The sequence below is a fragment of the Neltuma alba genome, unplaced genomic scaffold, assembly GCF_004799145.2.
Source record: "Neltuma alba isolate B1F8T4 unplaced genomic scaffold, ASM479914v2 tig00011885_pilon, whole genome shotgun sequence".
In the NCBI taxonomy this organism is placed as follows: domain Eukaryota; kingdom Viridiplantae; phylum Streptophyta; class Magnoliopsida; order Fabales; family Fabaceae; genus Neltuma; species Neltuma alba.
Genome location: NW_021636486.1, coordinates 153990 through 167990, shown reverse-complemented (window position 1 = coordinate 167990; position 14001 = coordinate 153990). Strand labels below are relative to the sequence as shown.

General features: G+C 31.9%; 1 protein-coding gene across 1 annotated transcript; it reads right to left on the bottom strand.

Moving 5' to 3' along the window:
* Window positions 1-3380: 3380 nt before the first annotated feature.
* Window positions 3381-10396, bottom strand: LOC114719044 (uncharacterized). The gene is made up of 14 exons (XM_028904502.1): window positions 10079-10396; window positions 9791-9867; window positions 9036-9236; window positions 8602-8729; window positions 8183-8370; window positions 7665-7843; window positions 7156-7503; window positions 7013-7077; window positions 6773-6821; window positions 6502-6658; window positions 5465-5549; window positions 5309-5378; window positions 4723-4863; window positions 3381-4034 (listed from the first exon to the last, which is right to left on the bottom strand). The coding sequence occupies exons 1-14, from the start codon at window positions 10173-10175 to the stop codon at window positions 3714-3716; spliced, it is 2106 nt and encodes a 701-aa protein (XP_028760335.1). The 5' UTR covers window positions 10176-10396; the 3' UTR covers window positions 3381-3713.
* Window positions 10397-14001: the final 3605 nt, after the last annotated feature.

Genomic DNA, 14001 nt, shown 5'->3' with positions numbered 1-14001 from the left:
TATTTATACAGGAATGGGGAAGAAGAAGAAGACAAGTAGGGTTGATGAATGCCTTAAATGGATTCATCTTCTTAACTATGTGACGCGTTGATCAATTAAATGCCTCCAACTGTCTCTTTTGAAAAAGCGATCGAGACAACCCAACCTGCTATACTGTCTCTGGACCCATTTACGTACCTTTGAAAATTTACACTCATATATATATATATATATATATATATAAAGTTTAATACGATATGTATATATTGCATCTTGTTTTTATTTTAAGAGGGGCACACTTATACTGAATATGTGCGAGTGACTATTCAGTTTCTGAAGAATATATCAGTGTTTAGAATACATAGAGCCCACTTTGTTTGACATTTTCGCACAGTCCGGATTGGATAAGAAATATCGATATATATTGAATAGAAATAAGGGGAAAAAAAATTAATCAGAGTTGGATTTGTTAATAAAAAGTCAGTTCATAACTCGCAAGATCGTAAGTTTGAATCCTGTTGCTATGAAGACCTTATAATGAGCAATCTGTAAATACCTTTATAAGTGTTATTTGAGTCTAAATGCATGTCTTGGTTTTAATGAGCCTTTAGGGTCCAATTTACCTAAACTTTTGCATTTACCAAAAAAAAAAGAAATGAGAGGAAAAAGAGCATGAGTGTAAATATAAAATGTACTATCTCTGATCCTAATTATATGACCTTTTTTGTAGTCTACAAACAAGATTTTATAATTAGGATAAAAGGTAGTAATTGATATACAGGTGAGAAAGTTTGGTCATGTTCTTACCAAAATGGGGCCATGTTGCTTTCAGATTTTCTCTCTTAGGATGCATGTGGGTTAATAATGCTTTGCAATAAGTCATACTATTATTTATGATCTATGAATAATGTGGTGCGTATATTTTTTTAGATTATTTTTATGTTATATGTTGATATATTGATTTCTGATAAAATTTCTTTCAATTTTTCCTAGATGAAATTAATTACTATGAGAAGCTTTTATTGTTTTCACGTCTTTCTATTTTAATTTTTTCGTTGTTAGAAATTTTCACGAGCAAAATCTGTTTTAATTTTTTTTTAGTATACAATGATGTTTTTTGTATAATCATCTTTATAAACGTATCTGGAAATTTTATGCTGGGGGGGTAACTTATATAAACAACGACCATTATTCATATTCATAGCATAAATATATACATATCATCGTAACTGTTTTCTTTGATTTTTCATATTTTGTTAATATTAATGAATTTCTTATTTTCAACATAATACAAGATTGCTTCTCTCTTTATATAAGTAACCGAACAATCCTTCAACTTAATGTTTCAATTATAGATGTTGCCACATGTTGTATCAAGGCTAATTCTGCAGCCGTATATGCTTTTTTTTTTATAAAAAAAAACATGTCTCATGGTTTCTACAATCCAAGTGCACACACAAAATTAAACTTTTAGGTTTTTTTTTTTAAATTTTATACTGGATTTACTTTTATAAAGCTTGATTTTAATCTTTTAATCTTAACACGCCATCAATTTAACTAAATAAAAATGCTACTGAAGAATTCTCAAATAATAATATTTTAATCAAATCATTCTCATTTTCCAAAATTAAATTTAATACTTTGTTAGCATATGAATTTGTTATATCGGCATTAATTTTTTCCTAATATAACTATTGATGTTATGAACTACTATTAAATAGTACTAAAAAGATATTTCGTACAATTAAAAAAATAAAAGCGAAACCTTATATAAAGTTCCCTCGCAATATGTGGTCCTAGATCTGATTCTTGTATAATTGTGAACTAGAGCAAGCAATTAGTACTATCCATCTTTGGTTAAAAACAACATACATATGAAAGCTTTAATGTTAACATAAAATGAAACTTCTTCGGTTAATTAATGATTGAGAGTTTCTTTAATTATACCAGGTTCCCTAATTGATGACTATACTAGTGCTATATGATAAGGAAATAATTATGACAAACACAATATATACTACCTCCGGTCCTAAATATAAGAGGTAGCTAACTAATTTGAGTAGATTAAGGAAACAAGTTAAGTTAATTACTTATTTATAATAAATAAGTGTTGTCTTACTTAAAATATCTTTACTAATTAAGTTTGTTGATTAAAACTCTATTATTAGAAGGACTATCTTGAGAAAAAGTGAATAAATATGAGAGACAAAGTGAATTAAGATCTTATATTTAAAATTAAAATAAAAATCAAACAAAATTTTATATTAAGGACCGGAGGTAGTGTATACACAAAATTATTTCCTGTCTTTTTCTTGTTTATCTCTGTATAAAATGTAACTGGACAATATATAGACACAAACATATAGTTAGATTCCACGTCAGTTCAGTTGACACAAGGCTGTTGATTGGTCAGTCAAAAACTGATAGTCATAAACAACTCCAAAGTCCAAAGCAATAAATTTTTGTGAAGTTAAGCGGTATACACACACATTTTCTTGATCCTTATTACAATGCACATTCTAAAACAAATTCATGATTCTTATTCTCATTGAGATCAAGAAAAGATGCTTAATTAATCCGATAATTTTATCTGAAGATAGAGAAAGATTTTCAATTTTACTCATAAGATTTAAATCCATGTATTGAAAATGATAAAATTTGTTACATTCTAATTTCCAACACATTGTTAATATAGATATTATTATAAATAAATAAATATATAATAAATAACTTATCAAATAATTTATAGAAAGGACCAATCATGCATCCTAATACATGCCTCACAATAAAAAAGGTTCAGAGAGAGTTTACAAATTAATGGCGCCTTATTGAATTGGGGGGGGGGATTAATTAGCCTACATTTCTGTTTGAACATTATGGTGTTCAGCTTGCTGGAATTAAGTGTTTGATTTGCAAGCAAAACGTGACAGGTGGGTCTGAACATGCATGTGCTGGTGGATTTTGAAGCTTATGGTTCCCACTTCATCAATGTCAGCATGTAGGCTCCAATCCAGATTAATTCAACAAATGTAAAGAGGGAGAAAGCAAAAATTAAGAGTAGGTTTAGTACGGTACAATTATTGGGGCTCAGATTGCAACGTAATAACCACTATGGTACTTCTAACTATTCCTATATTAAAGAATATCAAATATGCTTCCATCTCCGCTATATAGCTGTAACAATATACTTAATGACTACATTTGGGATGAAATCTTAGATAATGGGAACAGAAACCCAAATTGTTCAACGCAAAGTTTCGCATTATGATATTTCATACATCTTCCTTTCTATCGCCATAACTTACAATATATATCGTCGCAGTTAACTTCAATTTTCAACATGCCAATAGCTCATTTTAATGGTTCAATTTGCCTTTTTATCATTCATCACTGTGTATATATAGCTGAAACCACCTTCAACAAAATTAATTCTTGCATATCACAAACACTTTATCCGTATTTGCTGACAAGACAACTAACATGCTATTGTATTGATAGTTGCCTAACAACAGCATATAGTTAGTTCAGCTCACGAGCATCCATTACAATTCCAGAAAAGCTATTAAATCCTGTGACAAAACAAGAATTCCTTGAAGTTTGCTACAAAGTTCACTAACTTTTTTAACTTTAAAAGGAAAAAACTATATATTTACAGTTATCTTCTAGGGTACAAAAAGAACCAAAAAACAAATCCGAATCAAAAGAACGAATCTTTGAGGATTGAGGAACTTGGTCTAGAGAATCGTCCAATCACTTTCAAGACAAGGAGGGCTCTCAGCAGCGCATGTTCCCACAGGCTTGGGCTTCTTCGAAAATAAAGATGTTTTGCTGTCAAAGAAATTTGAAAATGATTGTCGAATAGGGTTCTCTTCATTGTTTATCTTGTCTTTGGAGATCGGCCTTCTTAAGAATTTATCTTTGCCACCAAACTTAAGGCTAAGCCTCTTAAACCGATCCTTGAGTTCACCAGTTATGATATTTGGTTCTTTGGTCTGCTTCATCATCCCCAGTGCCTCCTCAGGATTCAGTATCATTGCCTCCACGGATTCATATACCTGTATATGGGACCATTAAATATTCTTCTGATAAAATCACAGGAATCAGTATTAAATAGTTCCTCAGATATCCTTTGGCCAAAAGAAAATGTTCAGATAATTAGTATCTTTCTCAGTTCATATATCAGCGAATCATTTTACATCCCCATGTACTCACAGGTATATGAATCAAGCGGTCCGGAAAAGTAGGGTTGGTTATAGGGAAGTTCTTTAGACGTTTGTTACAAAGTTATCTAATAAAAAAGCATAGCATCTAGAGAAGTTTTTCGGAAGATTCAATCAATCCAATGCTGATCTGCAAAAAATTTCCGTGTCATGTAATTTTGTTGGAAAACTCGTGGCAGAAAATCTAACACCGCTGCTTAGTTTTGTCAATTATCTTCCCATCCCCATGTGCTTATCGGTGGAGGTATCTTCAACAGAATGAGTCTCAGACTAAGCTAATCAAAGAGTCTTGGAAAGTAGAGTTGATTAGAGTAAACTGTAAAAGCCCTAAAACAATTCTGATTGATCCAACAGAGTTCCTATTTTCCCAGACTACCCTACATATAATATTAACTTTAAATTTAATGAAAAATTAAAGTTTTAATTCAGTTAGCAGCAAACAAATTTTAGTAACAGCACAAAAAGATCATGGAAGCAACTACTAAAACTCCATAAATTAGAAACTAACGCTGCTAGCACAAACCTGGCAAAGGTCATCAATTTTATCACTCCAATTTTTGCCTTGGCAGGTGACTACAATGTACTCCTTGCAGTCAGAGAACAGTTTTGAGAAGTCACTGTTTTCCGATAGCACGGGTTCAGCGATGGCAAATCCTGAACCAAGCTGTAGAATTAAGACAGAAAATTAGAATCAGTCAGACCTATTCAAGATACATCGGTGTATATGGTATATCAACAGGAGCTTTTGTTATAGCCTTTCACTGAAATCCGGTCCACTTTTTCAAAGAAAAATATCTGGGAGAACATTAATGCAGATGATATATCTGATTGCAGGATCATATATGTAGGAAAGGCTTTTGTTAACCAGTGCCATACAGTTAAAGCTCGATAAAAATTTTGTGAATGGATGTGTAGACGTCCCGTTGGCATGCTAATCTTGCGGTTTTCACTTGTAAGCTCTCATGCATGCCAAAATAACCATGTATTCTCTCCTAAAAAGCTACAACCCAACGGTAGAATAAAAGTACTTAATTAGTACCCTCATCAGAGCATGCCCACGTACATCTGGCATTAAATTTTTGAGAGAAAAACAAAAACAAATAACTTACCAAAGAAATAAACAGCTGTTCAAAAAGCTCAGAAGGCTGGATGTCTTCAAGAGCTTTCAGGATGCCCTCCCTGCAGATTAATGTCAAAAGCCATTAGAGTGAGATGAGTTGAAGAATAAAATTTACCAAATTTGGTTTTTTAATATTTAGACTCACACTGCCAAATCCTCATCAAATAGAGGTGCCTGTTTAACAGCTGGCACTGGCTTAGCTGCTTCCCACAATTCACGCCACAAATTACCTGCCATAAACATCTAATGAATCTCAGCCCGCTTGTAATTTTGTTAATTTTCCATGTGAATTATAGATTTCATCTTTTATTCCAAAAAAACATACAGAGAAGATTTCTGAAATGATAAGAGTAAGTAACGGCAACTGCTAGTGCTTTCTACAACATAAAATGCCAACAATTTCAATTCAATACTTAGTCCAAAGTAAATAGGCATATAAAACCCAAGCCTACGCTAAAGTCAACTAATTAGATTAAAAAATTAACATTAAAATTAAAATATTCTGGTTATGCTGACATAAATTTTGAGCCCAAGCTAACGTTCTAAATCTTCATAATAAATCTAGGTGGCAGCACATTGAAGATTCGGAATCCATGGTCGTCCAAACATCAAAGGTCTCATACTATGATCCCACAGCAACGTCACTAATAAATATCTTATGCACCAACTCAAAAGTTTATCATGCAGCGTACTGATACTATTTTTGCATTAAATCATATTCAACTCATGATGCGATGCTTAAAGCTGTGAATGAGCATAGCTTTTAGTAAATAATTTGAGCTTTACATGCTTAAAGCTTAGTTCTTATATGAAGCTTGCTTATTAAACAACTTGAGCTCAAAAACTCTGTTACTGGCCTCAACTCCTCTCATAAGGAGCTCACCAATAACAAATAATTTAATGCATCATTATTTCTACATGAGACAATAATTAATACTCAATGAAATAAGAAAACATAGTAGTAAAAATCATGAATAAGCTCATTTTACTTCAACTCACTCACTGCAGGAAACTTCATTTAAGGTTAAATTCTCAAATAGAAATAAATTAATGTTAATATGAAACTTAATGAACTAAGCCGAACTACTCATTCATGACGAGTTCAGCCAGCGTGTAAAATTCGTTAATCAAATGAGTGAAGCCCAAGCTAGATAGTATTGATGGGACAAACTTATACTACACCTTCTTTTTGCATCCGCAGACTTAGAGAACCTCTGTTGGACAATGAACCACTACCGTCTAGAGATTCCTGGGCCTCCGCACTTGTCTCCCTTTCTTTCCAATCAGGAGGAGAATGCCATCTCACAAAGTCTTCCATAATACAGCCTGGATTTGCAGCCTACAAAATGACACTAAACAGAACTTACTCAGATAGAATGTTCAAAACATTCAAAATAGTTAGGAACATTCAGAATATTGGTAAGAGAAAGTTCTCTTCAAGGGAGAGCTTGACCTTGAAAGCCTGCATATCAGAGAGGAGTTGAGAGCATGCAGCACCAACACTGACCACAAAAGATTAGAAAAATTATCAAGCACAGCCAAAATGATACCAATTACAAGGAGAAAAGCTATTGATTCATAACTGCAACGAAATCTAAGCTAGCATTAGTTTACTAGTTAAATGAGTCAAAAAAAAAAAGAACAGAGCTCAAGTTAACTAAGAGATCAAATGTATCGCAAATAGTGGACAGACCTTCTTGTCTGCAGCACAAACTCCTCCGTTTCTTCAATCAGATCTTCCGTAAGCAGGGGTCCTTCCTACATGTAAAAGTCTCAGGAATCCCAGTAGTTGGAGAAAGTTTAAGCGGTACTATTTAGCACATGTACTGATCAAACCTGGGTAACAGGAGAATAAACAGGCTCGCCAGTTTCCAACAACATCAGATCTCCAGCAGGACAGTCAGCACCAAGTCGAACAACAAACTCCCCAGTACTCAATCTAGCATACTTGACTGGACTTGAAGCAATGTTGCAGTCACTATAATCAACTAACTCATCAATATTTGACCTGGCTTTTAGCAACATAGAGTCCATAGATTCAGCAGCAGCAACATGGTGCCTTTTCCGGGAGATACAGCAATTTATTACTTGTAGTTGTTGATACAGGAGGCATGATTTCAAATCTGGAATCTCATCCAAGGGGATTCTGGGTAAATATTGCTCCTCAGACCAAAGTTTTCTCAGCTGCATAAGTTAAATATATGAATATATACATTACAAAAAAATATGAATACACACACACACAAGAGAAAACGACCAAGAGGGTAAATTAAACCTTCAGTTTAAGGTTGAAAACAGTTTTTTATGAAATAGAGGAATATCAATTCTTATTTAGTTATACATACTTCAACAACAACTCTGCACCAAAACAGAGCCATTTCTCGAAGGTTCTTGAAGTTTCCAATGACTTCAGCAAGCTTGGCAACAAGGCTTTCAGGAGGAGCACCATGAATATCTCTTGGAAATGATGATAGGTCAGTTTCCTCTGAACCATAGTTAATCTTCTTTTTGAAAAATTCCCCCTCTGCAAATAACTCGCAAGGATTACAATATAAGTGAAAGATCATACAGGACAATACATTGAAAATAATAAACGATATATGCTGGTAGTCCAGTTTATTGGTCAACCCTCCCAAGGAGATCCCTGGTGCCTAGAGGCTAATTGAGCTGTCTTCTTTAAGGATCTTTCTAGGTTGGGTCCCTTGCCTATCCCTTTGGGATCCTAATCATTTGGCACCCATACTGCTCTTGGAGCAACCTATCTTTACTACCACCTTCGGTTCATCAAACAAATATATAAATAACTGAGAATATATCACCAATGTAATTTTATCATCAGCAAGGAACCGCAAAATTCACTTACCTGGATCAAACAGAGAATTAATCAAATACAGAACTTTCTCATCATCATTAAAGTTAAGCTTGTCCTCCTTTTCACGCAAAACTAATGCCTTCACTGCGGAGAGCCTTAAACCTGCCCTATCATGAACAGGTGAAGAACCTCCTGTTGAAGCTGTAAAATCTTCCATCGACTTTGTTTTCCTTCCAGCCCTGGACAAAAGGTTAATATTTAAGGGGATAGGCTCGTTTCATCATAATCTAAAAACTCTCGTGAATGACTAAAACAAAACCTCTTAAACATTTATGCTACAATTAGTTTAGCATTTATGACATGATAAATAACAATTGAATACAATTTATTGCAGGACACCAAAAAGTAGCGCCCAGCCACTGAAAATGCCAAACACAAGCATTGCAAACAAGTATAACTTGGGAACTTACTCAACAGCCATAGCCAATTGCCTCAGCACAGATGATGGGGGAACGGAATCTTTAATTACAGATGATGGACAAGTTGGATCTATAGTTGCAGCAGTTAATATTTCAACCGTGGGAACTGCTTCTGAAACCTTAAGCAATTGTTTTCTCATAAATCAGTAAAGAAATGCATTTGCATAATAATGAATCAGAAAATCTTAATTACTTATCAGTCATTCTGCTCGAAGATTTTAAGCATTTAACCTTGAGGTTAACAGTTTGTTTATGAGCAATTGTATCGTATGATCATATTAGTCAAAGCTGAGGGCATAGTTTCAGACACTATGTTGAATACATGATGTTCATAGTCAGTGTATATAATAAGATTTTCCTAATATATCTCATAGTCAGTGTATCTAATAAGATTTTCCTAACTACAATGCTTCAAATCTTCTTACCTTGGCCTCAAGATCATATTTCTTGTTGACGGTGTACAAATTTTCCTCATAAAATGGAACAGCCATGGTTATATCCCTGAGTTCATCCGTCTCTTCAACTTCTTTTCTCCTTATTCTGATGTTCTTAATCCTATCTTGCCAATCCTGCTTTATTCCTCTATATGCAGGCCTCCATTTCATATTCCTCAATTCACTGTGAAGCTGCCGCATCATCCCGTTACAAAAATTTAAAAGTAATGAGCTTCGATTTTTGGATCTATACTACCTAATTAGATCTCATACATAATGATAACACAAAAAATACATAAACGAATAACTTGTAATCATTATCGAAGACAAGAGGCATTTCAGAGTTTAGACTATGCTTTTCTTCTCCTGTGAAGTTTAAACCAAAGTAAATGCAAAGATACTAAATATAAATATATATATATTGTAAATAATTCTGAACAAAATCAAGGAGTTTTATATGTGGATGCCGAGTTAATTCTTAGAGGGCAATCATAGTGGAAGACAGTGATTGAAGCATCCAAACAAAACAAAGCTTATTATATTCTCAAATTGGACTGTAACACATGAAGCTCAATAAGCCGTCTATTTTTCGATTTCCTCATAATTTTTCTTCCGTTAATATCTAACAGAACTTTAAAAATACATAACAATACAAGTAATTATACTTCTAGGTGGTAATCTAAACAGAGTTATCAGAAGCAAACAAGTTGACGCCAGAAGAACCAGAATCATTCCGCTGCCATTACCTTTGAATCGCCCTCGTTCTGATGAGATTCATCTTCAGGATTGCTAGTCCATCTGTCCGGCGATTCTTTGTCAGGACCTTCAGCAATGAATTGCGTTAATACTTAAAGCACATTCCAATGAAAAAATTCAAATTCCAATAAGAACAAAAACAAAAACATTACATATGTACACGCCAAACACATTAAAATGGAACACAACGTGATCTGAATTAAAGGGATGAAACATGAAGCACATGAACAAAACATGAGAAATAATGGAAATAGAAGAGTGTGTGTTTGCAGTAGAACCTCGCTCGGATTTCAAGTCCACAAGAACCCGTTCCGCTTTCGCAGCCGCTGAATGGAAGGCCGACTTCGCTTTAGAGACAAAGGAGAGCTCCACCATTTTCCTACGCTTGCGATGCGCAGGAAAGAAAAAGCTGAGTCAGATGTTCTCTGGATCAAGAGTACAGCAGAGTAGTGTGAAATGAAGTGCACAAAAGGAGCAAGGGACCATAGCTAATGGACGGCGCTGTGCTGTATTTGTAACGTGACAGAGGAAGAACGCGTCAGGGAAGAGGAAGACGACGACCAAGTAATACTGACGGTGCTACCAATGGAGAAATCTGTCTGGAAAGAGAGGCCAGGCGGAGATCAAATCCACTATACTGCGATACAGTTAAATTTTGAACGCGAAGACGTTTTCCTCTATTTTCTTTTTATTAATTTATTATTTACATCGTTGTCACATAAATGGATATATATATATATATATATTCATTTTCTCATTTCTTTATTACAAGCCACCTTCAACCACTTCACTTGGGAAATCTGTGAAAGGGGTTAAATTATTAAATTTACATTACATCGTCAAAAACAAATAAAAATTGTATCCAACTCTTTTTTCCGATGAGAAAATAGAAGCTGTATCAAACTCTAAATATGTACAGTTTAAAAAAATGTAATCAGTACTCAATTTAGTGAGTTATAAGAATTGAGGGAAATACAACACAAGGCAAAATTCATAAAAATTTGTGTTATATTTATAAGTAATAAATAACAGGCCAAAGTTCAGATGCCAGAATGAAAAAGAGAGGCTCGAAATATAGTTATTTCATTTTATATTTTCTCTAATTTTATTTGGTAATTTATTTTTATATTTTCTATATTGCATATCCATTAAATTTTAGCTTTTTAATTTTATTTTTCAAAATTAATGAATAAAAAAGATGATACGTTTTTTATATCCTTAGTTGACTCTCAAATTAGTGAATTTTATCTTAACCAAAAATCAGTATCTCAGGCTATTGATTTTAGAAAGAGATTCAAAAATGTTAAAGGACTCAGGCGCATTTAATTATGTTCAATAACAAATATATACACCCAATCATTTTTATAATTAAATCAGGCCTAAAATAGTGTTTCTGGCCCCCCCAAAAAAAAAAAGTGTTTCAGGCTATTGACTTGTAATTTTAGCGCACCAATAAAGCTTTGGTTTTTTTTTTGGCAATTCATTTTGTATTTCTTAGGATATTTTTAGGCCTAACAATTTAATACTACCTTTACTCCTTGATACAAGAACTCATTTTATTTTTATTTTGATCCTAAATATAAAACTCTAATTCACTTTGTCTTTTATATTTATTTTTTTTCCAAAATGTTAATTATAATAATGATAATTCTAGCCAAATACATTTAATTAATAATAATATTTTAGAAAAAATAATACATATTTATTATAAAAAACTAATTTAATTAGTTTCTTTAATCTACTCAAATTAGTTAAACTAGCTCTTATATTAAACATCGGAAGTATTATTAGTATTTTGACAAATTTCAAAGATCATTTGTCAAAAATGAAATTAAAATATCCAGCTCAAATTTTCAATTATTATAAGCACAAATCACAAAAATTAACGATTGCTGGGCCTAAACAAAAAAAAAAACACGTTTCCTACATCTCATCCCGTTCTAACTAGGTAAATAAGTATACTAATACAGCCTTTTTTTCTTTTCCTTTTTTTTGGGGGGGGGGGGGGATTACGAGAAGCCGAGGAGTGACAGAATCTGGGTGACTGAACGTAAACGTTATGTCGTAGCATATTTATCTTTCTATCTATGTCTATATATATATTATTATTTTTTTAATCTTTGATATAAAACATATTTAACTAATTCGATTAAATTAGAAGAGTTAAGTAAGTTAGTTAATTATAAAAAATATAATAGATTTTTCTTAAAACACCATAATCATTTTTTTAATATCTTTCCTGCCTCTTCTACTTGATTATGATTGAGGAAACATTTATAGGAGTAATTTAAAAATAATAATAAATATGATAAATATGTCTTATATTTAAGATCAAAATTAACTCAATAACTAGATAATAAATTTAGCACCGGAAGAGTATATAAAAAAGTGCATTGAATTCAGAGAACTTCCATGTTCTGAGTATAAAAATATTCCTTTGGGGAAAAAGTACAATAAATATATTGATTTCTATTTTTTCCAAAAAATATATTGATTTCTCTATATGTGCAATGAACTAATGATGTAATTATATATATTGTCTGGAAAAAAAATTATTATTCATGTATTAGTTGAAACCGCGTACAATAGTTTTTATGAAGTCTTTTTGTACTCCTCTAACCTCCATTCTATTAAAATCATTGAAAAAAATACCGACATCAAAAATTTTAAATATTAGCAAACAATCACAAATGATAATAAATAAAGTTCGATTCCTAAAAAAAAAAACAGTAATTATAACACAAAAATCATTAGTTGAAACTAGTGATATTAGATATTTAAAATTAAAGGATTAAAAAGATACGTTATAAAATTTAGATATCAAACCAAAACTGTACCAAAAAATTAGCGGATTAATGGTACCAAAGATAAATTAGAATTAATCAAAACTAAATCAATTAATAGAATGAGTGAAAGCTAAGGACTTTGTCTTCATAAATAGACTTTTCTATATCTCACTATTATAAAAATTTTAATAAACATGTCATATGAAGAAGATGAGCACAGCTGACTCAGTGTCTCCCATGAACAAGTAACGCAAGAGACTTTAATTTTACCTATTCATATCAACCCAATATTGACCTGGCTCCCTGATTGGAGAAGGTCGTGTTTCAGCTTTACTTACTACCACGTTTTTCCAATTTCATTTAGGCTTTTTAAATAAAAAAAAGCATGTCTTAATATACTAGGAAAAAAATAATTACCTTAAAAGTTATGTAAATGTATAGTATAAACTTTTATTTTTTATATTTTTGAAACTATATAAATAGAAAAAGGATAAAATTAAATTTTGAATACATTAAATTTATACTGTTCCCAACTAACTCATTGAATAATGATGTTTGGCTTTCTTTGACGGAGTAATAAACTATGGGGGTGGTGGGGCTCAGAAATTTGAAACCATCTTGTTTGATCAGTATGATTCCTTTCACTTGTTTTATTTATATTTGTTTTTTTTAACCAAAAATTTATATTTGTTTTTAAATTTATGTTTTTCGTGGATAAATTGGGAGTTTTTAATATGAACGTTTCAACTTGAACCGTCGATTATATATAATTTATAGCATCAATATTGCTTTGTATGAGTGCAAGTATCTCACTTATTTTATACTCCTCCGGTCCTTAATATAAGACCCAATTATTGAGTTGGTTTTGGTCTTAAATATAAGACCCATTTCTCATATTTATTAATTGTCTCTAAATTACCCTTATAGATACTTCATCAACCATAATCAAGTAGAAAAAGAATATGAGGTATTAAGAGAGATGATTATGGTATTTTAGGAAAAACATGTCACATTTCTTATAATTAACTAACATACCTAACTTCCTTAATCTAATCAAATTAGTTAAATGGGTCTTATATTAAGGACCGGAGGAGTAGAACAATATGCATATTTATCATTTTTTAAACTAATTTATCTAACTTATATAACTCATATTAATATAGATTTATAAAGATATTTTAAGAAGATGATTGATATTAATTTGAATTAATTAATTTATTCAAATTAATTAAGTAGTTTTTAATTACACCAAGAATTGAATGAGTAATTGGCATCTTTTGTTTCATTGCACACAAATATTCTTTTATTAATGATAATTTTATTTAAAGTGTGATTACGTATTATAAATGAATGCTTCTTTGAATTTTAACTTCACTTACCATCTAACTAGTGTCTTTTTCTCAAGACAACGTATA

What these genes read in the sequence shown, in the direction of transcription:
- LOC114719044 (XM_028904502.1), bottom strand. Translation starts at nt 10,175, where the DNA reads ATGGTGGAGCTCTCCTTTGTCTCTAAAGCGAAGTCGGCCTTCCATTCA. An exon ending in GGACTTGAAATCCGAGCGAG is followed by an intron (nt 9,868 to 10,078) that starts GTTCTACTGCAA and finishes TCATTGCTGAAG; the next exon opens with GTCCTGACAAAGAATCGCCG. An exon ending in AGAACGAGGGCGATTCAAAG is followed by an intron (nt 9,237 to 9,790) that starts GTAATGGCAGCG and finishes ATGATGCGGCAG; the next exon opens with CTTCACAGTGAATTGAGGAA.